Raw genomic sequence first — 26921 nt, 5'->3', positions numbered from 1 at the left:
TTCTATCCCATTGCAGTGCTTTGAAAAGTAGTAGGTACAGAAAAAGGCTGTTATATACAGCTCAGTACAGTATTCCAGTTACGCAATGTACATATAATAAGGCACATTTGAAGCAAAGCACTAATTAGGTTGGCAAAGTAGTGACAAGCACTGCTACCAAAGAGCTAGCAACCATTCAATAAAACAATCAAAATAGGACAGGCTTATACTGGCAAAAATATCTGCACAGATGAAACAGACAAACAAAAATAATTCCTACAGCAAGTTCTGCTCTCAAGAAACTCCGAGAAAGTGGCAAAACAGCATCTATTTCTCCCAACCTAAAAGACATTGAAAAATAATAGCTCAGCCATCACTCTTCAATCAAAATGAGAAATTTGTGCTTGCTATAGTGCCACCAAGTCAGTGTTCAGTCTCTCCAAGAAGAGAAGTGAGCCCATGTTCATGCATTTATCCAAAATATGACATTTTGGTCTGAACTTGCATGGATTGCTCAGAATCCTCAACCCTTAAGACTACTCCATGGAACCACTTATTGTAGTTGAAACGTGGCTGAAACTTGCACTGTGACCATATACAACAGCCTTGCCCATACACAACAACAGCAGGGCAAATAATAGTTCAAGAAGAAGCAAGATGAAGAATCATAAACACTATTTTATACCAATCTCAGCATTCACAAGGCTATTTTTGTAATGCTGCTTATTCCTATTTTATTCCATAGATGTTCAGGCCAAAATTATAATGAACTTTTGTTAAGTTCTCCATCCTCAGAGTACTTAAGGAATGGAATGGGCATATTGCCTTAATGTTTTATACTACTGAAATATTTTAAATCAAGATGTATTTTGAGGTCTAAAGATCAAAAAGATCTAAAATCCAACTATGGATTCAAATATTCTGTTAAAAAAAATAGTCTTGTATATTCATTTTTCTGAAGGAAAATTACTTTTGTTTCTGTTGATAGATGCAGACAAAAAAAAGAGTTGAATTTTGCTATGTTCCTGAGAGAAAAGTCTGAAAGGCAAACACCAAGCAAGTGGCACACTTTGTAGTCTCTTTCACAATTCTCTATTTCCGTTGCCTGTGTGATTATAATATATAAAATTATATACAAATTTTGATAAGTTGTCTCTTCTAAACCTAAAAAATCTGTCAGAAATGAAAAGAGATCAGAGAAAAGAGCATCTGCTCTTAAATACTGCAGTTCCTTTTAAAAATATACTTTTATACAAATATATATTTTCCCCTTTAAACTTGAATAGCTCTAAACCAATTCCTGCGCAATAACAATCACAGTTTACAACCATAAACAAAGCCTGATTTTGGGACGTTGCAGGCATTACATTTGTCACATTTATTTAGGATCCCATTCCTAGGAGCTTGTCAATCAGGTCAATTTGCTTCCACTTAAATGCCGCACTATGACAATTCAAAAATGCATTTCTCAGATGAATGAGAACCATTTCAAAGATTTTGTGGGAATGTGTAGGGTTTGATTGCCTTGGAAAACCTGCCCCAAGCTGGTGGTCAGGCCATGTCTCCAAAACTTGAGGTTCTTCTCTCCCTGGGCTCTCCCTTGCATGGACACAGTCTAGAGAGACAGCCTGGGTTGAAAATGTACCTCCAGCCATGGCTGAAAGAGAGCACCACTGTAGCCAGCAATGCTAATTGTTTTCAAGTCCCAACTTTCTTTGTGTGCTTTTATTTTGCAACTGTTTCACTCTGTTAACTAAGATTATTCCAGAAAACGCATTAGCACCACCAGTTAACACAAATATTTTGAGGCCTTCCATCAGGGAACACAATAAAAGTAAATCAGCACTCACATAGCACTTTGCATTTTCAAAGGACAGTAAAGCCATTAAACATTATTAAATGTATTTTATAGCCAGAACACAAAGAGGTTAAGTGCCTCATCCAGGAGGCAGCAGGATTAGGATGGAGGGGTGGCAGGCTCTTAGTACACACTCTAATCTTTTCAGCCACAAAATCCCTGCTATGGAGAAGCCTCCTTGAACTCAAGTGCAAGATCTATTTCTTGCACAACAGCAAAAAGGAGAAAATCAGAAACTACAGAACTTTCCTCAAAGAGGTACACAAAATAAAGTGCTACCAAATTAGAGTTAAGGGAAAACTTAGGTTTTTGAGGTTATAAGGTTATGAATAGAAAACCTGTCTGCAGTGAAATGTATGAAAGCATGAAAACTTTCTTGGTTTTAACATGCTCTATAGTCTAGGAAAGGTAACCGCCTGTATTTGAACTACCTAGACCTAAGAATCCTTCCCTATTTATACAATCAATTTTAAAGTTGTTAATAATAATAACAACAACAACAACAGCAATAGCAGTACAAGATCATTATTAGTGAAGGTTGCCTGCCACTTTACTAGCAAAAGTTTATTATGCTGTCTTTATAAAGCAAGGAGAGATATGTGCATATATCTTCTATACCAAAAGCAGAACTTCAAAAGAGCAACAAATATGTTCATTACTGCACAACACTTTCTTACAGCACTACAAAACTCGTTACTTAAAGCATGTTGACTATCATTCATGCCTGGACTATAACCTGAATGTATAAGACTCAGGCTACACTTTAACAGTAAGATGGGTTCCTTTATCACTGTGAGCTGTGCTTTCTCTCAGGGAGTCCAAGTTTGCAAATTAAAAAGTAGAGGACATTGTCTACATAATGAAAATAGGAGAATGAAACTTGGTCCCAGTGATATTAAGTGCAAGGATAGACCATCAACTACATGGGAAGGCTTGCATCATGTCCTGTGAATCTTTCCCTACAAAAGTGAGAGAAGATGCTACACAAAACTTAATAGTTGCTGACTAAATTATGCAGAATTAAATAATATATCTTTTTTTTTTCCTCTGCAACAGTTAAGTTCATTATCCTAAATTTTTGTCAATACTCAGACCAATCGCAAGCAGTTTTGATGACTTTTTGTGTTTTGTTTTTTTAAATTTATAATGCTTTTTGAGATGTCACTACTATGCAAAATGTTTCCCATCAAAAACAGATCCAGCTAAAATAATCCTTGAGGCTGGCTATGCATTCCTGCCTGACTTTTACGAACACAAAAGACACACTCATAAATACAAGCTGTCCTCTTCACCTCGTTCTGCTCCCTATCTCCCCCCACTAGGCTGCCGCTCTTCTGCCGTATGCTATTGGTTTAACTGTTCTCATCCAATGGATGAAACAACCCAGCAAGGAGAAGTAATGAAAGGCAAGCCAAGGAACACCAGCTACCTTGGATGAACCCTTGGTGTAAACCTGCTCCAAGATTTGAGGTCATGTCCAGAATGACTCAGATTTTTTTTTTTTGCATGCCCAGCTGCATCCAGGGGACCTCCTTACTAAAGTACATCTGTGGTCCAACCACAATCAATTGTAAATAAGAAGTGGTTTTGTGACTATAAAGAACAATCATTTGAACAAAAGCTCTCCTTAAGCAATTACTCATCAAGTTTTTAAGAAAACATACAATCACTGGAGGGGGACCAAATGAAGCAGACGAGTAGACTCTTTCTCAGCACTCTAAATGACCTTAGCATGCTTCAATACAGAGTTATCAGAAGAGGTATTTAAAAACAAAGATCAGATGGTAAGACTTCCTAGTTTGCTAATGGTATTTGCTGTGGCCCTGGCTCATACAAAAGTTTGTGAAAACCCTCAGGGCAGACAAAGGCAATGCAGGTATGCTACCGGTGCTGGTGGCTGATGGGTGTCAGGGTAGGAGTGCCAAGGGAATGAGACTTGGTTAAAGTGAGTCTAGAGACTCAGTTTAAATACAGGCAGCTTGCTTTAAATTCTCTGCACCTCAGTTTCTCCACAAATACTAGGGAATAAAAATATGTCCTTTGTTCTGTTTTTGATTTTTTCTGTTCCACTGATTAGTAGAGCCACATGAAGGACCTGAAGGCTGTTATTACTCTTCCTTGAGCTTTTTGGATAGAGGTAAAATTATCCTTTCAAGGTAACACAGTGACCACCATCAGCTATTCTTCTATACTAGCATTATTTATTTTTGAAGCAACTAGAAGCTATGACTATGACAGCTAATGACTGTTCACTTTGTTGATTGTTTGATTCTGAATACGTCCAGAATCTTGTTTCTATCTTCGAAGCTATATTCAATTTACTTTTTTTTTTTTTTTTTTTTTTTTTTTTAACTCTTTGTGAATTAAATTTTCACTATTTCAATTTCAATCTTTTTCCATAGCTGGAAGTTTGATAAATACCAGTTGTACATTTAACATCTATTTTGACTGCAACTTTCAGGTGATTAAATTGGGAGATCTCCCTTCTCCTCTCCTTCATAAAAACCCCCAGCAGATTTTCTGTTCCACAATCTATTTCATTCCAGAATCTATATACAGTACTAACTACTGAACTGATTACATTCATTTCAGAAACATCTGGGACTAGCAGAAAAGTGGATTATTTGGCAACCCAAGGAAAAGAAGGAAAAACTGTCAAGTCTATACAGAACTTGAAGATTAGAACTGCTTCAAGACTACAAATAGAAACTGCTCAGAACATAGTGTGCTGTACCCAAGAAATGAAGCATAGCCTCAGAGTTCATGGTCTGGTCATTCTTTATAGTCATTAGGAAATAAAACTAGCTCAACTGAGGCACCTGCGTCCATTTTATTTTTTTAGATTGTCCAGTTTTAGAGAAGTCGTATTTTTTGCCTATTGCACTTGTATGCGAGTAACAGAAACAACATATATGTATGTATTGCTTTGTGTTCCTTATGTTATATCTATACCAAAACAGAAACATAGGCATACATAAATAGGGCTCAAATGTTTTCCCCTCCTATACTTTTTTTGTCCCTCCATGACTGGTTTTGAACAGAACCCAATCTATGAAAAAATTATCCAAGAAATTGTAATGACACATCAAAGAGAAGAAAGACAGCAAAATTAATTGCAGCAATTTCCTTTAACCACTACAACAACAAAAGCATTTTAGCAGCTGTGTGGGAGTGTCACCATATGACAGAGCAAAGGAATACATTACAAGGAAATCAAGACACTGGAATGCAGCTGGCCATTTATATTCATTTTCTTGTCCAGGGAAACCTAATAAGTTAGCAAGCAGCATGTTCCCAGAAAACACATCATTCACTTAAAGCTCCTTTTTTGCACACTCTTCTTCAACAGATAACAAATCCAAGGAATCTTTCAGTGCCTGCTAAGCCTCAGGCAACCAAAAGAAACTTGCTGAACAAACCAGACTTCTATCTGAACACAAAACATGTGCACTGCTCTCAGAACAACCACCTCATCCTGAAGTTCCTATACTAGTGCTAAGACATTGCACTGAAATTGGACCTGGTTGGAAGCAACCTGGTAGAATATTTATATTGGTAAGCAGCAGGTTGACAAGCCTAAAAGGCTCTGGAGAACTTGTCAAATTTCATTAAGTAAAAATAAACAAATAAATACAGGTTGAATTCTAGCAGGGAATATGCGTCTCTCTTAGCTATCTTAGTTTTCATCACTCCACCTACTCCTCCTCAACATTATGAAAGTTACCTAAACTTCAAGGAAAACTAGAACCTTTTTTTCCCCCATGTTCTCCTGTTTTCATTTTAAGTCAGAAACAAAAATATTCAAAATTTTAATTGAACGTATTCCTTTTACCTGACATGCTTCATTTTACCTGAAACAGTTCTTATTTAGCAAAAAGATTTTTTAAATGTCCTTTTGCATTGAATGGAAATGGTTCTTTTTTATTATTTGGAACTGTCATGAAACAAAGATATTAATTATTCACACGACTCTGATGGAGACATCTGGAAAAGTTTTGAAAGTATTTAAGATCATCCAAGCTAACTGAACCTATAAACCCTATCTGTCATCCTTTGTCAGGACTGGAAAGTTGCATGGAGTTCCACTACTTAAAAATATCATACTATTATCTTCTACAATTGCAGAAATTAAAGATTAGTAGAAAAATGTGCAAAGTCAGCAATGAAATTATAATTTTATGGTTTTTTTACTAGCTATTAAAAAATGATACCTTATATCTCATTTACAGAGAAAATATTTCCTTTACTTTTATTTTTGCTTTCACCTGATATGGAATGGGAATTTGACAAATGAGAATAAAACCTTTAGCTAGGGTCAAGAAATGGAGCCACACTTTGGACACAGTCCTGGAGATTGTTTTATGACAAGTATTACCATATTAAACCCTGAAGACAGACTTTGAGTGCAACATAGATCCTTGCAGGCTAAAAGCTCCTGTCCTCAGAGGTAGAAAAAACTGTAGTTGGTGTAGGAGCAACGAAGCAGCAAATATAATCTGTTACCTACGTGATGTTGTAAAAATTCATGCTTAAATGTACTTCTATAAACATCAATTACTCTTAATCTGAAGCTGAGGGACACAGTGTCATATAGTAATAAAGTAGAAATCTCATCAGAATTATACTGAAATATTCAGGAAAGCACGATAATTCTGACATCCCAGTACTGAGTGATTTCAGAGTTGTCAGACTTACTGACAAGCTAATACCACTGTCTCCCACCTACTTAGCATCAACATTTAAAAATACTCCACAACATTACTCGTAAATGAAGTATCTCCTAGGAAAGCTGGTAAAAATTACTCACTGTCAGCTGAAGAAAAGCAGATCTCAGTTCATCAGACAGTGACAATAGAGTTTTACCAAAATCTCTCCAAAAGTCTACCACTGGTAAACAACGTACAAAAGCTTCATCTGGAGTTTAAAAAAAAAAAAAAAAAAAAAAGAAAGACCACTTTGAACTGTCTGCTGGAGGGAGATAGTAGGGAAATGTACTTATGTTGCCTGGCAATGTCTCATTCTAACGTCAGGATCTTCCTCGAACACTTGAGTACAAGTGGTCTCTTCAAAATCAACAACAAAAATGCATAGAGTGGAAACAAGGCTGAGAAACATAGCAGATTTCAAACAAGTTACATATTTTAATATACTACAGTATTTCAGACTTATCTGTAATCCATTTTTTCTTAGAGATACTTAATGATATCAAAAAACAATTCTCAAGACAGCTTTGCATAACACTTGGATAAAGCAGAAAGTAAAACTTCTGTGAGATGGAAGAGACAGTATGGCAAAGAGGCATACTGATGAGGCACAAAGCAGGAAAACATGGAGCATTATACTAAGAACATAGCAGATTTAATTCCTATTTATACCTGTAGGCTAAGAATCTCCTGTTTTTTGTTTCACAGTAGGGAAATTTAGCAGACTTCATAGCATTCCCATGCTGCAGACAAAGTCCTCTAATCGCAGCGTACGCATCAATAAACTGGTACATTACAAGGGAGTTATACACGACCATTATACACATAGAAGCTTTGGCTAAGCCAGGAACAGTAGTAGTGATCCCAGCAGCAAGGCAACATTCTTTCCAAAAGGCCCAGAGTAAAATAACACAACTCTGCATGTGTGCTTGGAGAAAAAAAAAATAAATGTGCATTTGGTATTCCTATCAGGCAATGTTTCTATGCCTTTGTGTTTATATGAATACCAAGGGAATATAAAAATGGAGCCAAAAGAGGCCTCCATAATTATGTTAGGTTTTCACCGGCGCCTCTTTTACATCAGCTAAAAACCTGCTCATCTAAAGAGCTTTTAAAACATGAAATATGTTACCCAATTAATACTGGTGTTTTATTGCACTGTCATTTATTGAAATATAAGAGACCTCCTTTCCTACTTGCAAGACTCTGGCCAGCAGAAGACTAAAACTTTTTTGCCCTTTCCAAAAAGTTTTCTACATGCCTTTGTCACTTCAGGTCACTATTTGCTACCCATACAGTCCACACTCAGCCCAAAGAACTTCCATAAGATTTTGATGCCTTCCCGGAATACAAGTACAGAGGAACGACTTCTCAAAAATATGCATGAGAATAGACAACCACGGAGTAAACCAACAGAAAGCAAAGGCAGAGGTTTCCACTATCGTCAGAATAGCGAAATTAAATGAGTGGTCAGTCTTTACTACTTGGGGAGTCTCCTGTATCCCAGGATTGGAAGTAATCCTAAGAACTCTGATCCTTTATGAACTACAATACATCCTGATAAATCCATTTGTGGTCTTCTTTATCCTTTCATATCAAGGAGTAATGTGAAATTTCCATACTTTCTCCTCGTTTTGATTTTCCAGCCCCTCACAGTTCTGACGTACTGTTTCAGAACATATTTCAGAACATTTAGATTTAGCAAAAATAAAGTAGAAAATTATATATCTACTTGATCATGCAGTGTAAAGACTACAAATACTGTCAGTAACTACATTTTTGCCATTTGTATTGGCAAGACTGGAAAAGATCTATTTATCTACTGAAGTTGAAACAGACATTAAACTAAACTAAACTAAACTCAAGAAAAATACTTGAATTTGAACTATAATTCACCATTGACAGTACGGGTAATGTGAGCATTTCCCTTTCTAGCATCCTTATCTTAATACTTAACATAATTGATAAAATATTGATGAGATATAATATTCTTTGGAAAGTTCTAATTAGCCTAGGATGCCATATTCCCTATTTTATGAATCAAGAAAATTAAGATATCTTTAATATTAATTTTTTTAATCACCTCAAATGCTTCAGAATATAATTTAGTGGGGAACGCATCAGTTTGCCTAGAGTCAAAGTGAGATTTTGAACTGTAATCCTTATTATATTAGCTTTATTTCTGCACCTAATAGCATCCTACTGGATTAACTAGGTAACCAAAAGAATTGCAGAGTATCACCAACATACCCAGCAGTGCTAAAGTGGGGAAAGAACAGAACAACGAGTCACATTCAAGATCTTCATTCATCCCTCCTGGTTGTAAGACTCCTCAAGAGGCTTACAAATCTACAGGTCTAGAACCATGCTCTAGTTACAGTAATAAATGATTATTCTCCATCTCCATACTGAGGACTGTGGTGGACAAGCTAAGTTTATTAGGAGGAACAGCACTTTCCATAAGGAAGAAGACGTTTTCTTACAGCCGCTCAGACAAGAGGAAAATTCTGGAGATTTCTCATTCACCATTCCACGGTGGGATATGCTTTCACTAGCTTGAATTCTCAGCAGTTCAAAACTAACAGACAGACAAAACAACACACTCTTTACACACATAGTTCATTTCCTGGGGAGATATTCAGAGAAAATAAATGAACTGTGTAACAGATGTGTCATATAATTCACCACTGTAATGATACAGGCAGGGCAAGGGCCTATCCAGAAAAAGCCTACAATAAATCTTTCCTAATTATTTCTTAAAAACCCTTATATATCCAATATGAGTATTTAGTGAATGGCTCACTTGAACAGAAAACTAATAGAGATAATATACATATAACCTCTAAGATGTTATTACAGCTGATTATGTTCAGAGATGTTATACTGGAGAGAAATTAAAAGAATTAGACTGAAGGTATTAAATATCAAGTAAAAAGGGCCAATTTATGTGAATTATGTGAACAGGGAACAATGAGTATGTGTGCATGCTCATACATATTGCATCAGTGCTTTCCAACAATTGCATATTCTTTTTGTAAATTATTTTAAGAAATAAATAAATCAGGAAGGATTTTTACTTACTGTTTACTTAGAGTGGAAATTAATGAGCACTTCTTGGAAAGCACCAGGGTTCAGCATAGCTGAAACCTCAAAGACAGATATGTTCATCCAAGAGTGTAAACTACTTATCAAGTAATGGAACATTCCAGAAAATGTTTTTATAGAAGGTTCACTACATTTAGAAATAAAATATTGCAATTTAAGCATTTCATGTTGTTAAGTTTTGGCTAAAAATATCAAAAATATTACTACAGATGCTTATATTTGTGTCTTTCTTGCCAAAAATCAATAGAATTCCTATTCCAGCTTCTAGTTTTTATTATGAAACGAGCATACATGTTACTGAGTGTACAATTAACTCCATTATATAAGGATTTTTTTTGTTAAAAGAATGTTAGATCCTTCTTACCTGTTAGGTGTTATTCTCTATCTATCACTATATGACAAAAAAGGTAAATAAGATTACTTAACTGTATATTATACCTTGGAAATCAAATACAAAAGGGCTGAGCAGAGTCAGCCTTGTAATAGCATTTTGGGTCCTGGTGTCCAAACAACTATGTACAAAAAGAACTTTGTATAATCTTACGAAATGTATTTAGGTACATGCATACTTGTAGAAACGGAGATTTACAGGTTAAGTTCATATTCAGATTTAAATTTCTATTTAAACATACATACATTTCACAGATATTTAGATGAAAATACACATTTGAGCTCTAAATGAGGCTATTTTAAAAATGAAAAATTACCAAAAATAGAAAACACTTACTGTGCTGAACTAATAAATGGGTGACTTTGGAAGCCTTTACTAAATGTTTTTCAAACTATTTGCTTCCAGAAACAAAGGGAAGTAAAACTTCTCTGGGAGACCAAACATTATAGCATTTAAAATGACGTACTGGTATTTACTTCTATTTTTATTGATTTATTGCATAAATATCATGAAAAAAATGTTATCTAGTTTCCATTTTTCTAAATATCAGAAACACATACATGTATTCACCTCTTTCTTAACAAAAACACATATTAATTAGAAGAGCCACAGCCATTTTTTCATCCTATGCACAGACAGTTATAACTACAGCTGTGAAGAACAAGTAAAAGACAGTTTCTCTGATTTTTATCAATTTATAAATTTTTAGCTTATTATAGCTTTTGTAAATCTGAGATGCCTAGAAGGCTGTATAACATGCTTCATTTAACAGTTTTTGACAGTCACCTCTGTAAGCAAAGTCACCTCTGTGAATGAGAGGACAATATAATGCTTTCTAGGAGTTACAGTGTAAGAATGAATAGCTGGCATTTATCATGCTATTGAAAAAAATATCACCTCCCTTCTCTACAAGAAGTAGAGATCTTAACTGTAGTCACAGAACTTTGCTAAAAACGAATACAAGCTGTAGCAGCATCAACTCATGACTTACATTTTAGAATCTCATTCTTCTGGACAAAGAAATGTAATCTGGAAAGCTGCACAATTATCTTTAGGACTTTATGAGAAAATTTACTAAAAATTAAAAAAATATTAAATGTTGCAAGCTATGCATTAGAAAACCCTCAAGGATATACTTCTGAGCTTATTCAAAGACTTCATTTATTTCTGATTAGAAGCATCACCTAATGAAATCTATTAATATTCCTACTACATAAATAAGCAGAATACCTCTTCAGACATAGCAAGGGAAGCATTTAGATCAAAGTCCTTGCACAACAAGGAAACCGGGGAATCAGTCACTACCTGGCCAAAGAAGACCGATGATTTACCTCATGCCAAAGCAATACAGCATTTCTATCTATACGTATTTATCTCTGTAACATGTTTCTTATAGTCATCCATATGGCAAGCTGAGGATGTTGATGGGCTTGGAGAACACTAGATATGCTCAGATAGAGGAAGGAAACAAATAGTAATTTTCGTTAATTTGTGTACATAAAAATATTTCACCTTAGGCTTTGACTTATCCTCATGTATTGATGCCTGTGATCTAGTTAACTACCTCAGTTCATCTTCCTCTACATTTCTTGGGCATATTTCTTTCAGTAAAATATCCCTAACAAAACTTCTCCCATACCAACACACAGCTCTCTTATCTCAAGAGCCTCTCACAAGTCACATGGATAAGTCCTGGGCTGCACCTCAGAAGTACTCAGGTTCAGGCTAGGCAGTGACTAGTAGTGCACACAGTATACCGCCCTAACCCTGAGGAGTAAACATCAGAAAATTTTAATTTTAATGGAATTCAGTCAAGATGTAACTTCATGTTAAAAATTTAGGGATGAAAAAATGTGATAGAAAGAACAGATATTTAATGTTCTTAACAGCCAAATATTCATACGCCTAAAAGACTTAGTCTAAATATAGAAACCTTCATGATGAAAAGTCAACCTGGGGCAGTGGATTTCTAATTAACTGCTTTTTCCCTCCTCACTCTGTTCCCCTGTTTGGAAAGTTATGCAAGTGAATCGCCCAGTTTGAACATATTCTCATAGTCCACACTGCCATGAAGCTCCCGGGGGAAAAGTGTGGCATGAAGCTTGAAGAATATAGCTTAAAAGAACTTGGACTGGGATAGCAAGTAGACAATATCCCAAGGCTCTTCTTGTAGCAGGGGGGAAAGGAAACAATCAAACAGTTCATCTTCAAAGTGCAGCTGAGCAAATTTCTGTCCTCCATCAGGAGCCCAAGAATGAGTAAGAGTCCCAGGAAGTTAATATAGCTGAGAATCAGCCAGATGAACCTATCTTCTTCCTCTGATCCTGTTCCATTTGCCGTCTACTTTTTCTCTCTGTTAGAGAATCTTTGATGGTCAGCTTGCTAACCTTAGCCCTGATGCACTTCTCTACACTCGTAGGGACTCCCTACAGTTTGAAAACAGTTGCATTAGGATACCTCTTGTATTTCTAATATCACAGTTGTTACTCAAACCCTGGCCCTTTTTTCTCTTGCAATTACTGTCTTCTATCTTATTATATCAGCTATTGAAAGCACTGTCTGTTTATATTTTTGATACCATACATTCCTGCACCAAAGCCTAAGTACTTTTCTGAACATTTCTGCTGAACTGTTCCTTCTCCACTTTGGCTTTTTGCAGTCTGACACAAGTTCTCAATGCATATAACTCCCCCCCAATTCTCCCTGTCTTTTAGTATCAGTGTCTTCTCCTTGGGCTTCTGACAACAAACCACTGCACCACACAGTCTCTACTTCAAATTTCTCTGCAAGACAAAATACACCTTCCTACATTTCAAAAGCATTAACAGACAAAGACAAATCTATAAATAATCATAGTAAAAGCTAGAGTGCTTCATACAGCACTCAGAAGCTGGAGGAGGTGGACAGAAAGGGAGCTTGTTTGTTTTTTAACAAAGTATAGACATGAAAGACTAACGATTCCTCCCAGATTGAGAAAATAGATAGAAAGCTTTCATTTTATATTCAATAGTTTTAACTTACTCTGCTAAGACAATCATGAATTGAATTCAAACAATAACTGACTACTTTATTTCATTATAAGGATTGATTCTTATCTCTTACACTCATGGCAGTTAATTGAAACTTCACATAAATTAATTTAACAAGAAGCATCCATAAAGTGAGAACCAGGCACTGGGCTACCATTTCTAGTTCACTTACAGATGTATTTGCCTCCTTTATTTTCACCCTATAAAGTCAGGGGAGCAGTCAGGCTATCACTTCAACAGATTAAAGTAGCTGATAAGCAGAAGGTTTTTTTTCTGATAACGTTGTTACAAATCTCGACAGCAAACCCACTAGTCAAAAAAGAATACGCTATAAGGCAGATACTATGGGAGGTTTATTTTGAAACAATATTACAGCTATATCAAGCAGTTTCTTTTTTAAGCCAAGTGTAAATCACTACCAGGAGGACCACTAAACTTATAAACTCTGAAAACTGCCCCACACCTAAAGACATCTAGAGTTATTAAGACACATAATTCCTGTTAAAGACTGCTTTCTTTCCACTATGAGCTCACTTTTTTTTTTTTTTTTTTAATACTTTTTTTCCCCCCCAAGGTTTGGTGTCACTGAAGTACAGTGTAAAATTGTGGCTATTGTTGGCCTTTTTACACACTGTTCCTAACTTAACAAACAGAACAGTTTAGAAGGTCAAATAAGAAAACAATATCTTAAGAAAATAGCAACTTCTGTGGCTTTGAAATGAAAAAAAAAACAGTGCCAAAATGTTTATCTCCTCGGTTCATGAAGCCATAAAATAAGTACAGCACCGTGAATCACCTCAAAACTTCAAAGCTTGTATGCCCAGTGTACCTATTATGTTGTACAGTTACTGTACTTGTAGTAAATAGTTATACAAGACTGTAGCAGCAGTGCCAAAGATTTCACCCTTACAGTAAAATCTCCTTAAAGCTACACTCTTTACCATAAGCTCACTGTGTGAACTCACTATTTTTTATCATCTCAAGAGCCTCTCCACAAAAAAATTGTTGATTGTTACACTGACAATACCAGCTTCCTTTCAAGAATACAGAACAGCAGACATAGATATTACAGTATACACAGTAAGTGAATAATAAAAACATAGCAAGTAAATTCCTTTTCCATATCAGCATTTCCATAGAAAAGGAAATCAATGGCTTTGCTCATTGCATAGGAGACTGCAAGAAAAATTTGCTAAGCTAAAAAAGAAAAAACCCTCCATCTACAAAATTGAAGGTGGTAGCATATCCGAAGACATTATGCAAGCCAAGAAGAAACTAGAAAATCATGTTTATAGGTAATACATGATTCAAAATAAGCAACATGGTTACTTACCTACTCTGATACCTGTTTACGTGTGATTTTTAGCAATTTGTCCTAATTAATTGGTAACAGGCTCAATTTACATATGTATAAAAAGTTCTAACCCATTGCAATCTGTTTGCACTTGCCTGGTGTGCAGCTGCTCGTTATTCCATCTGGCTGGGTTAATCAGAAGGCACCTCTACTGTCTTAAAGAGGCCATCTGGGAGGATTTAAGCCAAAATACCCATTAGGTCACGTAAAGAAAAGTCCTGTGAGGCATTTTAATTTTTTGTGTGTGTCATAGGACACTGTACAAGTTTTTTGCACATCATCTGGGAAACCCATTCGTATCAGTGGCCAAGGTTTCAAAGGAAAATTAGAACAGCTTTTATGCACTTGGCATATTATGAAGTGCATTGTCATGGGAAAAATTTGTTATGACTTCAATTAACCATTGTTTTATATTGAAGACTGTTCTGTAAGTTTATGTACGACAAGCTGTTACAAGTTCTCTTTTCCACAGCAATTTGTTAACTTCATCAAGATTGCAGAGTCAATTCTCCTCAGCATGGATCCACAACAGATCTCTGCCTGTGTTGTACTAGGCAGCCTGTTACAATTTCATTTTCATTATTACTTTTTGTAGAATAGATATACTTCTACCCAGTCAATTTTTTGAAGAGCTGTTTCCTCTTCTCTAGCACCAGAAAGACTGCCTGACCAAAATAAGGACTTCACTAGTTGCCTTGACACACTTGCTCTTCTTAAAGACTGCATGGCAATATAAAGTCTAAACACGATCCAAAAAGTCTTTACACTTAGTTTTATGCTGCATCTTCACTGAGTTTCTGCACTTTTAATATCAGTTTCTTCTGTCCTCAACAAATATGCTCTCAAACCTCAAACTCCTTTGCTCCTGCTTTTCCATCAACTAAGAGTAAGTGAACTTTTATAATGTTTCCAAGGCTTGAGAGATGTACATTGGAGATGTTTCCTGCAACCACTTCTTGCTACTGGTAAAAAGCTCATTCGCTCTTCAGAAAAAAAGATGCTTTTACCCTGGCTTCTGAAGCTTGAAACCTTAGTAAATCAGCTGAGAAAATAAGTGAACAGAATCCCACAATGCAGTTGTATAAAATACTTAACAGAAAAAATAGTTACTCCATTTCTCTGTTTAAGTATAATGTATATGAAAATCCTCTCTAAGCAGTATTGTATAGTTTCTAGTAATAAAATAGTATTCAAAAGCAATATGCTGCAGAGATGAAAATATAACTTACACTGGCAGCCATGTTTCTCTGAAAGTTATTACAAGCACATTACAGTAGAAGGAAACTTCAGCAAACAATCCAAGCAAGAGTCCTATCTTTGAAAGATGATTGTTACTTCTGTGATCTATTATCTGTAACTAAGACCTTTTTTTTTCTTTTTTTATTCTTTTTTAATTAAGTTCTCCTATTTTATATCAAAATTCACCTGTTAGAGTGCTTATTCTTGTATATATACACAGTATTAGTTCCTCTGTAGGAGCTATTCCAGCACTTAACAGGCAAATAAAATACTTTGGATGTACATAAATAGATGATACATTCTGAGGTTTTCTTAGGAAACAAAGAACATATTTGAGAAAGTAAGCTGATTTTTGATCTTTAGTGGATGTAATTGTTTTGTGACAAGTAGTTTTATGGAGATCTCTGGACAAAAAATAGATCTAAAAATAGATCTAAGTACACTGTTACTATAATTTGATTAATTACGTTAACTATCCAAATAAAATATCATAGAAGATAAATGTTTCCAGATGGCAAACATAATGAATTTAGAATGTAGCATATTCACATTCCATGTAAATTGATAGTTTGTAACAGAGTTAGATGAATTATGTCTCTAAAATCAGGAGAAATGTCATCTGAATTTAGCTGGTTTTGCATTGTATAGCTTTAACACTATGGACATATGTTTATCTTTCAAAACTATTAAGACATGATCCAAAGTACACCAAATTAACAGGTGAACTTGTTCTTGAATTGAACAGGCTGTGAGTCAGGCCTTAACCACTGCAGCTTTATAAAATAAAAAAAAAAAAAAAGAAATTCTCAGGTGATTTCTTATAATATATGATGAGAAATGGAACACTCACAGGTTCTCATTGATCATAGCTGGAGTCCACAGAGTGACATGTGAAAAGTGCTAAGAAGAGAACCCATGAGGACTGGAAAAGACTCAGATTTTATGGGTTAGTGATTTGCCAGAAAGAGTTGCCAAGTTTAAATGAAGAAAACCAGAAAAATGGCATAACTCAAGCAATGCTGTTGAGGTAATGCACTCTGTAATAGTGAGTGAGAGATGCAGAAGTGTTCCCTAATATTCCCTTGTAAGACAGCTGCACAGTTTTAATGAAATAAACAGCTACAGTAAAAATTTAAGAGATCAAAATTCCAGTGAACTTTAAAGTATATATTACTGTGTATGCTGTCTATGTAAAGTAAAATTACAATATGTGCAATACATTTAATTTCTGAAATTAAACCTCATAGACTGACATTTTAAAAGATGATGTACCTTAATTACAAAACTGTCATCTCATTTCATTGATATTAATTAATTAAACCATATGATGGAATGCGCAACATATATTCAACCAAAATGGCCTCACACAATTCTAAAATTCTTTTCTAGAACTGAGAGGTTAAAGCTAAGCAACCAAGATGTAACAAAGTGATAAAGATAAAAACTTTCAGTTGCAATGGGGAAAAAAAGTATTCAGAAAAAAAAACAAAATTGTTTTTCTGTATGATTTTTCAGACAAAACATTTATGGAAGGTCTCTAACTTACGAACGAAAAGGTAAATTTACAAATAAATAATACTAATATTACTGCTCTTGTTGGAAATGCTGATTTAATGGCAGATATTTCAAAAAGCTGAGCAACCTTAATTTCAAAAGGGGTCTAGATAATGAATATAATTAGATCAAATAGACTAGATTCCACTTTTATTATTCTACTTCAGCTTTAAGTTTTTCTGTTTGTTCTGTGTTGCTTTTTTTTTTAAATTGGAAAACACTTCATATTCCCAAAACTGTACAGTATTTAGCAGTGCAGGGAAAGTAGAATTAATGTACTTGTATATGTTGAACATTTTTTTGGATTTTTTTTTCACATTGAACGTTATAGTTCACTGGGGCTTTCTTTCCTTACCTGGAACTCTCTTTGCCCAGTTGATCATATGCACTAATTCTCTGTCTGCAAGGTTGGTCAACAGGGTCATCATAGATGCTTCGTTGAATGGTCTATTGGGGTCATATTCAGAATAAACTATGGGTGGCTCAGCTTCCAGCAAGGCACTGACCATCTGTTCTGCTGTCAGAGACAAGGCTGGACTGTTCTTCTTGTTATGTTTAACCACTAGTGGACTTGTCCAAAGGGTGGGAGCTCGCAGCTCTGTAGAAGAAGCCTCTCCGTTCCTGGAATCCTGATCCTCTCTTTGACGTTTCTGTTTCATCATTCGCCCACCTCTGCGGTCTTTCCGGATTCCTAGAGACACACAAGAATATAATGAACTCCTTTCCTTGAATACAGGCATTACATAAATTCGGCCTCAGCCAATTAGGAGCTGCTGTTGATAGGACAGTAGAGTATTAACTCCTGGTTTACTTTGTCAAGGCTTCTTCCTATATGTGGAATCTTACATGAGTAGTTGGAGAGAAAAAGTATTTTAAAAAGTATAGTATCAGAAATAGACAGTAACTGGAAATAAGTAAATATTTTTTACAGCACAAACCTTAATGTCATGTTCTAACCTCTAGTATGTAACTGTTCAACAACTGATCAATAGTAACTTCATGACCTGAGCAGTCTACATGTATCATAGAAATAGCTCTCAAAAAAAAAGCTTTCCTCAAGCTTACCAATTCTAACTAAACACCAAGCTGTTACTGTGGAACATGTGATCTTCCTAGTCAGGTAAGAAACACCTAGAAAAGTTGCCACCATAAGATGGCCTTATACAGCAATAAAGATTGCTGTACAACCAAATAAACAGGAAGAAAAAGAAAAGGGAAGATAATTTCCACTTCAAATCTAGTGTGGGAGACCTACTGTCAAAAGTCAGTAACAACTGGAACAGAAATTATCTTTGTCATTACTGCACATTTCTGCAACATGCTTAGTACTGAATGACCCTGAACCTTTGGAAGTTATCGAGTCAGCCATAATAATTAGAACAACAATGCTAAGCCCTTACAGTAGAGTAAAATCTCCTTTGTAGAAAGGTTACAAGCAAATTGTAATGATAAAGCCCATGTGTACTCCAACCATAAATGGAGAATAAATGCTGGCTCTGAGTGGAGGAGACACAGGTATTTTGAGGCTGAGTTAAATACTTAAAATTGGTTAAAAGCAAGATGAGTATAAAATGAAGGCACAAGGAACTGAGCTGTGAAGAACAGACAGACAATGATGTATATACCAAGCCTGCAGTCATACCAAGGATTTCATTGCTCTTGGGTAGATAAAGCCTATCAGACCATCTGTGTGGGTAGTCCATATAGGGATCACTCTGCTCCCACAGTTTCCACAGTTCTAGCAGAAGGTCAGTAGAAGATAAAATCATTTTTTATAAGCATAGAAGGTAGGACACCCTTACTTTCTCTCCTTCACATTCTTGTAAAGAAAAGAGGTGAAGAAGCTGGCCCACCAGATTAGACACCTGCCACAGTATTTCCCTCCAAAAAACCCAACTTAAATTTCTGAAATTGAAAGAAAAATAAATTATCTGCAGTATCAGCTTCTTCCATGTGGAAAAAAGAACTTCAGCTACTAGGCCTCTCCAGATGTCTCTCAAAATGGCAGGAGGACTAGAAAGAGCCTTGGAGGTAGCAGTCTCCTTACTTCAATTTCTAATTTACTAATGCTGGATGGGCACAATGGTTATTCTGGAATTCCTGCATAATATACAGCTGTAGTCCCTGTTTACAATAAAAAGAATAAGAAGGATGGGACAAATTATTCAAGAAACTGAGGAGAAGGGAAAATTAAAACAAAACAAAACAAAAAAGGCTTTGAAATCTATTGGCCCTTAAAATAATGAATACATATCTTTCTGGTGGGTGGGGGAGAGAAAAGACAATCTTTGATCACCTTTTTTTCACACCACACAAAATATAATCTATTAGGTTTCCAATTTTCGTTTTTTTTTTTTTTTCCTTAAATCCAGTATTTCTTCATATAATTTCTTCCTCAGATTAATGGCTTTTAGATGCTATCAGCAGGTGTTCTCTCCCAATGATAAAGAAAGCATCTATAGATCAATATGCCTCTTTCTTTGAATATAGTGATATGCTCAATGAATTTGTGCTTGAAGATTAATTCTTTAAATCTAATTCTTTCAAGACCTAGCAGGCCTCCTGATTCTATTCTATAAATCTTTCCATATGCAGCAAGTTCCATAGATCTTTCATCACCCTTACTACTTAACCTCTCTACATTTTCCCATTAGTTAAACTGTTGTAAGCCAAAAGTCTGAAGTGCACCACTGTTCCCATTTTTCATCCAGTAATACCTACTACCACTAAACTATTTCTGTTTAGAAGATGAGGGGGAGATTCTTGCTACTAAGAAAAAAATGACTTATTTTGGAACAATGCCATCCTGGAGTTAGTCTCATTGATAGCTTGCTTCATCAGACTATTCTGTCAGTATGCATGGACAACTCAGTAATATGCATGCTCTTCTGCAACAAATATATTTGGTAGTATGCTTTATTTCACTGTAATGTTATTGAATTAAAATTACACTTTGAAACACAAGTAAATAATCATGTAATGAAAACCACATGGTTCATACACACTAAACATTTGCTAACTTTCCCACATTCCAAATTCTACAGCTGCTCATGCTGCAGTTTTCCTTTGAAGAGTTAAAAGTATTCTTGGATCCTCTACTGTGCAACATAAAAAAATTAGATGGTCTTAGAATAGATATAATTCAGAAACATTATCTTGGGGTTATAACAATACTATAAAAACATCAGATAAGTTAGTTTAGAAAGTAAACAGAACGCTAGAAGTTACCGAGAGGAAGAGAGAACAAAGCATCTTAATAAATCAGATTATATTAACCCATGAAGCACACCGCAATGAATGCTACATGTAGTTCTGTTCTTCCCATTTTAAAAATTCTCTAAAATATAAAACAACTGAAAAAGATCTAGTAAGTGAGATGTGTAAGATGATCTGAACAGTGAAATAAACTTGGTGTGAGAAACAGCTAAATTGACTAGGTCTGCTTGTCTTGCAAGTCAGGTACAAGACTACAGATTGGGAATAGCAAGATGAGTAAAATACCAACGCTCACTCTTCTTTAATTCAAGACAGTATCAAAGGAAAACACCCCACAGAATGTTCAGGACAGCCAACAAGAGGTTCTTTTTCACGTCATGCTGAAACAAAGCTGAACTTAGATGTCTAATGAATACATTAGACATTGGTATGTCTTTGAGAGGTACAGATCAAACTTGCGGGAGAGAAGAATCCACCAAAGGTTAATATAAACAAATATAGCACCTTTGGCTTAATTGTCTGTGCCATAGAATCTCTTTGTAGGAGTATTTTTGGTTTGTTTGCTTTTCACATTAAACTTATCCATACCTGCCTTGTTAAGTAAAACAAGGATGTGATGAATGTTTAACTTAATAGAGGACATTTAGCAAATGTAAGCATGCTTAGCTGCTTACAAGTAAACCAGAATCTAAAGGACAGCAATAGTTTTAGTTCATCTGCACTGACTTCTTGTCACCCTGCAAAGAGTGATGCACTGAGTGAAGCTGAACATAACATTCTGAATTTGGAAGATATGCTCTGCCCAAACTTATTTTATGTTTTTATTTCAGGAATAATTTAAAAATAAATAAATAAATAAATAAATAAATAAATAAATAAATAAAGCCTTTATTATTTGCAATAAATGGGAAGGGATTTCATAAAACTCAGTAAACCTTTTTTTGACACTTAGACTGCAAAACCAGCTCATTTGACAAAGCTAACAAGCCAAGATATTTTTGTGTCATAGAATCATAGAATATATAGTTTCTCTATTTTCTAAGATTTGAGAATTTCACTTTGCAATTTTAACTATCTATTAGTACATTTTATTAATATACATCATGACCATATGCATCATTCACAGAAAATGATTTTCTATCTATTTCATTGCAGTTTTCATTACATGACACGTTACCTGGGGATACTATGTTCTAATTTGGAGCAGGATATAACTATTTTATAGAAAAATTGAAGAGGCAAAATGTAGTCACAGAAATTTTGAATCTAGCCAGTAACAACGTATCCTGTCTTGTGACGTGACAACAATGTTCCATCTGCAGCATTTTTCTCAGGCTTTTTTTCTCTCTCTTTTTTCTTTTTCTTTTTTCCCATTCAGTAAAGCTCAGTTAGTCATAAACTGTTTATCTTAGAAGAACGCACAACATGAAACTAAAATTTTTAAGTCACCGCCTTCTTTCCACTGCATTATCACTGTCTAGTCTGGCCATAAAAAATACATTCACTTCCAAAGCAATTTCTTTCCTTAACTCTCTCTCATAAATGTGCAAAAGTAAAACATACTCTGATCAATAGGAGGAGATAGCAGATTTTACTCCAGAGTTCCAGGTCCATACAGTGAGATGAGACAGTATTTTATTCTATAAACCTCTATAAAGTCTATCAGGAACAGGAGTTTCTATTTCCCCTTTTATAAAAGAAGAATTTTACTGACTAAAAACAGAGTAAAAAGATTTAAAATCATACCTTGAATAAGTAAGGAAATTAAAAGTAACACTTAGACCATTATTGGTAATCCTTAGACATCTCAGGATGGTATGCAGAAGTATCTTTGATACAATTTCAGTCTAAAACTGATACAGGGTCCATGTCCAGTTGATGAGCAGTGTATTCAAAGGAACATGCAGAAAAGAGCAGCCACAGCAGAGAAGCTACATGATCACATCAGTATTCAAAAAGGAAGAAATTCTAGATTTTTCTATGCCAGAAAAAGTTTATATGGAGAATGGGGGAATCTGAAACCGAAACTGATGGTTGAAGAGATTAGAAATCGAAAGTCCAGTCTCAGGTATCTTCATACAGGACTTCTTTTCTAAAATGCTGCAGAGCAGCTCTGGAACTGTGCCCAGGCTTACACTAATATCATTGTTGTTGTCACTGATAGAAAGGCACAGAAGTAACAATCTGGCAAAGAATAACAGTGTGAACAAGCCAAAAGTGCCTTTATGGATGCAAACCTGAGTGTCACCAGAGCGTAACTGGCTTTACAGTCATCTAAAAATTGTCTTAGGTGAAGGCATGCAAGGTAGCTATCTCAGGATACTTTTCTTTTTAGACAGACCTCATTATGCATTATCAAGTCAGTATTTTTTTAATGTTTCTTTAAGGCCTTAAAGAAGCTCCTCTAAAGCTGCTGTATATTAGTAGATGTCAGGAATATAATTACAGTCTTGATAAATTTATAAAGGATGGAGACTTGCTTTAGCTATGACTACAGTGTAGGTCCTAATGATGTAACACATCTCAGAATTATGGTCTTTCCAAAGAGATTTTTTAAAGCTTTGATATTTAGGGGGTTTAGTTTTGTTTTGTTTTTCCACTTGGTTCTCTTGGCAGAAACATTGTTTGGTCACAGGAAATAACACCATTTTCCAAATTCAAATTTTACAGGCTTGAAAAATTTCTTCTTTTGAATTTGGTTCATATAATTATCCTATTGTTTATTTCCTAACCATTTATTTTAGGATATCAAACAGAAATGTAAATTGTGCTGAAAATACAGGTGGGCTGACAATTACTTCTAATCACAGAATTATACAATCATCAAATGGTTTGATTTAGAAGGGACCTTAAAGATCACCTAATTCTGACCACCGCTGCTATGAGCAGAAACATCTGCTAGATCACACTGCTCAAACCCCATCAAGCCTGGCCTTGAACACTTCTGGCATGGGACATTCATAGCTTCTCTGAGTAATCTGCTCTTGTGCCTTTTTATGCTCACAGTGAAGAATTTCACAGTAATGTCTAATCTAAATCTACTCTCTTTTAGTTTAAAATCAGTACACTTTGTTCTATGACTATACTCCCCAATAAAGAGTCATTCTACAGCTTTCTTGAAGGCCCCCACTAGATAATGCAAAGCCTCTTATAAGTTCTTCCAGAACCGTCTCCAAGCTGAACAACCCCAGCTCCCTCAACTTTTCTTCATAAAAGAGGTGCCCCAGCCCTCTGATCATCTTCCTGACTCTCTAGATTCATTTCAACAGGTCCACCTTACACTGGGGGCCTCAGAGCCAAACACAGGAACCTAGGTGGGATCTCACAAGAGTGGAGTTAAAGAGAATTACTTTCTTTGACTTGCTGGCCACACTTCTTTAATGCAGCCAAGGACAGAGTTGGCTGTCTGGGCTGCAAGTGCACATGGACAACTCATGTTTAGTTTTTCATTCATCAACATCCCCAAGTCTTTCTCCATAGGGCTGCTCTCTATTAACTCATTCCTTAGTCTGGTTTTATGCTTAGGACTGCCCTGATTGATGTGCAGTACCAGTACTTGACCTTCCTGGACTTCCTGAGATTTGTCATTTACAAACTTGCTGAGTGTGTCCAGCACCCCACTGTTCATGTTGAAGACAAAGATGATAAATAATGCTGGTAGTAGTATCACCAAAGTATCACGACTTGTCACTGGTAGATGCAGATTGTAGACCACAACTCTTCTAATGAGACCATTGAGCCAATTCCTTATCCACTCAGTAAGTAGTCCATCCATCAAATGCTTTGAACAATTCCAGCTAGATTACGTCAGCAGCTCTTCTCTAACCCCCCAGTGCAATAACTCCATCAAGAGAATGAGAAACACTAACTGAAATAATTTAAAAACATCAAATAAAATTAATTATCTAATCATGAACACCTGCCTCAAGTGACTGTGCTTAATAGCCAGGCTTATGACAAGGATATCAGTTTCTGACAGTGATATCAATAAACAAAATTTTCGAATTTGGTCTATCCACCATGATATTGGAACTTTTTCTGCTCCTGAATGGTTGATGAATGCTGTATATTTGTTTATGTGTTATTCAGAAGAGATGGCTGTGAAAATGAATGAAGAGCACAGCCTGGATTTTACAGTTTAGGGAGAGGTATGAACTATAGTTCCCTGTGTGAAATTTGTAACCACAAGCCCTGATAGCATTTTCAAATTCTGTTAAACTTGACATGAGACAGGAACTACATATTTTGAAAGGTTATTAACTTTGCTGGAGGTTCTTAAGTACTTGCTCCCCTAGTAGAACTGCCTCTGTCTCTTATAAAAACAACATATGGTAAGAGAAGAAGAAATGTATTTTTTTGTTTTTCTTTTTGATCCTTAAGAATATTTCTTTTTTTTTTCTTTTTTTTTTTTTTTCTCAACTGAAACAAACCAACATTTAATAGCCTGCCTTTAGAAAAATACTACCGGGTCTTTTTAGGAACTCTGAAGCTCTTAGTCTTTAATCACTGTACTCCATGTACCATTTACAACAGTGGCAGTGGTGTATATGCTGAGGACTCTGATAATTTCCTAAATGCCTCTAATTAGATATTACCAAATCCATAAGAGAATAATATCCATAAGAGAATGCCTAGTGGTGATACTTTAGTGATATCATATTTTTGCAATTCAACATATATGTGTTGTATAAACTATAGCAGACTTTAAGTTTCTGCAGTACTAGTTTTGTCCCTAGTTTTTGTCCCTGTGTCATCCATCCTATCTCCTGAGCCTGTCAGCTTAGACAGGGTTGTATCCTTGGCTTTTCCAGTACAGTGAGGGAAGGGGCCAGAAGCAAAACAGTTAAAAAACTCTCTGACATTCTTGATAATTGGTTATATCCTTGCTATTTAATAATTGAAAGCATCAACATGGAATTTTTTTCCATAAAACTGCACAGATTTTCTTGCAGAATCTGAGATATCTCTAAAATGTTACTGAATGTAACTGATCCTAAATTCAACTAGAATTTAGATTATGCAACATTTTTCTGTAAAGTACCACAAGATGGTGGTATGGAAGTTAAAATCATTGTTGATATATGCCATGGAGTATTAATATTTCTCATCAGACGAATTTTTATAGGGCCTGATCAACAGGGTGACAGACACAAAAATAATAAGAGGAGGAGAATGGCAGTGTCTGATTAAATTAGCAGAAAATTGGCAAATGACATGTCTTTCCAGTTGCTAATATTGGAAGAAATACAAATTATTTTGGATATGATGTTTATAATTAAGCCATTCATTTATTTGTTTAATACACAGAGACAGTTTTTGAGTGTGATGATTTCATTCATTTAAAGAAATTGAACTATTGCAACTCCACCATCAAGCTGTAGTTGGACCTAGTCACTGAACATCATATTCTTCCAAAGCAATAGTTTTTTGCCAATCTATATTGGCAGGCAAATATTGCTCTGAGAATAGGCTTAGACAGGCTCTTAAATTTTTGTTTCTACTACAATGAGCTAAGCAGAATCTGGTATACCTCAATATTTGTTTTTCCTCTACTGTCATGACAATTCACTGACACCAAAATTTTAAAAGGCCTTCACCAATGTAGTTCCTCTGTTTTGTCATTAAATTCTGTTGGACAAGGGTAATATCAGATGATAGCACATCATCTAGTACATGAAAAAAAAAAAAAAAAAGAAAAAACTGGCATAATGACTGGTTACCAACATATCAAATCAAGCTTTGATGGCCTAGGTTAGATAATCAAAAGTAAAAATCAAGGGACTTGGTGATCCTAATGGGTACCTTCCAACTCAGGATATTCTGTGATTCTATCACAGAATTTTGATTTTTTGTTTGTTTCAAAAATGGTTCTCAATCATTTACAGACAATAACTTTTTCTCTACAATCAGTGCTGCCACTGTTAAAATAGAGAAATAAGGAGAGAGAGGTAGCAGTACAGAGCCCACTATTCCACCAGTTTGCTCATAGAACCATTTCAGTTGGTAGGAACCCTTCAAGGTCCAACTCCACGTCATTGAAAAGAGACATCCGTAGCTAGATCAGGTTGCTCAGAGACTGTTCCACCTTGACCTTGTTCAGTGATCAAGTCACTTTAAGCGTCACATTGCCCCAGTGTCCCATCAGCTATAATCATAGAAGTAGCCATAAAACCATAAGATCATAAAAGTGGTCTTTCATGTAAAGCTTTTGAAGACCTGGTGACCAAAAATGCTGATAGCAATCAGATAAATGTAATTTATGGTCTCTAATGACTATTAATAATTCACAGCTTGAGAACTAATGATCTGCTAATTAGAGATAAAGGTGCGAGACATGCTACTTCCTAACATGTATTTTGGCATTTTTTCTTCATAGCACATTTTAAAGAGTGCTAGAGGAGATGCACAAGAGAAGCAACAGAAGTTCAATTAATCCATCATTCAACTGAATCAATTTCAGTGCTGACACTCCTGCACAAATCATACTAAATTT

General features: G+C 35.4%; 1 protein-coding gene across 1 annotated transcript in view; it reads right to left on the bottom strand.

Annotated features, from left to right (window-relative positions):
• Positions 1–26921, bottom strand: part of ESR1 (estrogen receptor 1) — a 158710-nt gene that overhangs the window by 31940 nt on the left and 99849 nt on the right. The window contains 1 exon segment of the mRNA XM_010707191.4: positions 17568–17903. Coding sequence (XP_010705493.3) covers positions 17568–17903 — 336 coding nt within the window.

The sequence above is a fragment of the Meleagris gallopavo genome, chromosome 2, assembly GCF_905368555.1.
Source record: "Meleagris gallopavo chromosome 2, MGAL_WU_HG_1.1, whole genome shotgun sequence".
Taxonomy (NCBI): Eukaryota; Metazoa; Chordata; class Aves; order Galliformes; family Phasianidae; genus Meleagris; species Meleagris gallopavo.
The sequence above is the reverse complement of the archived record's forward strand: the minus strand, read 5'-3'. Positions and strand labels throughout refer to the sequence as shown.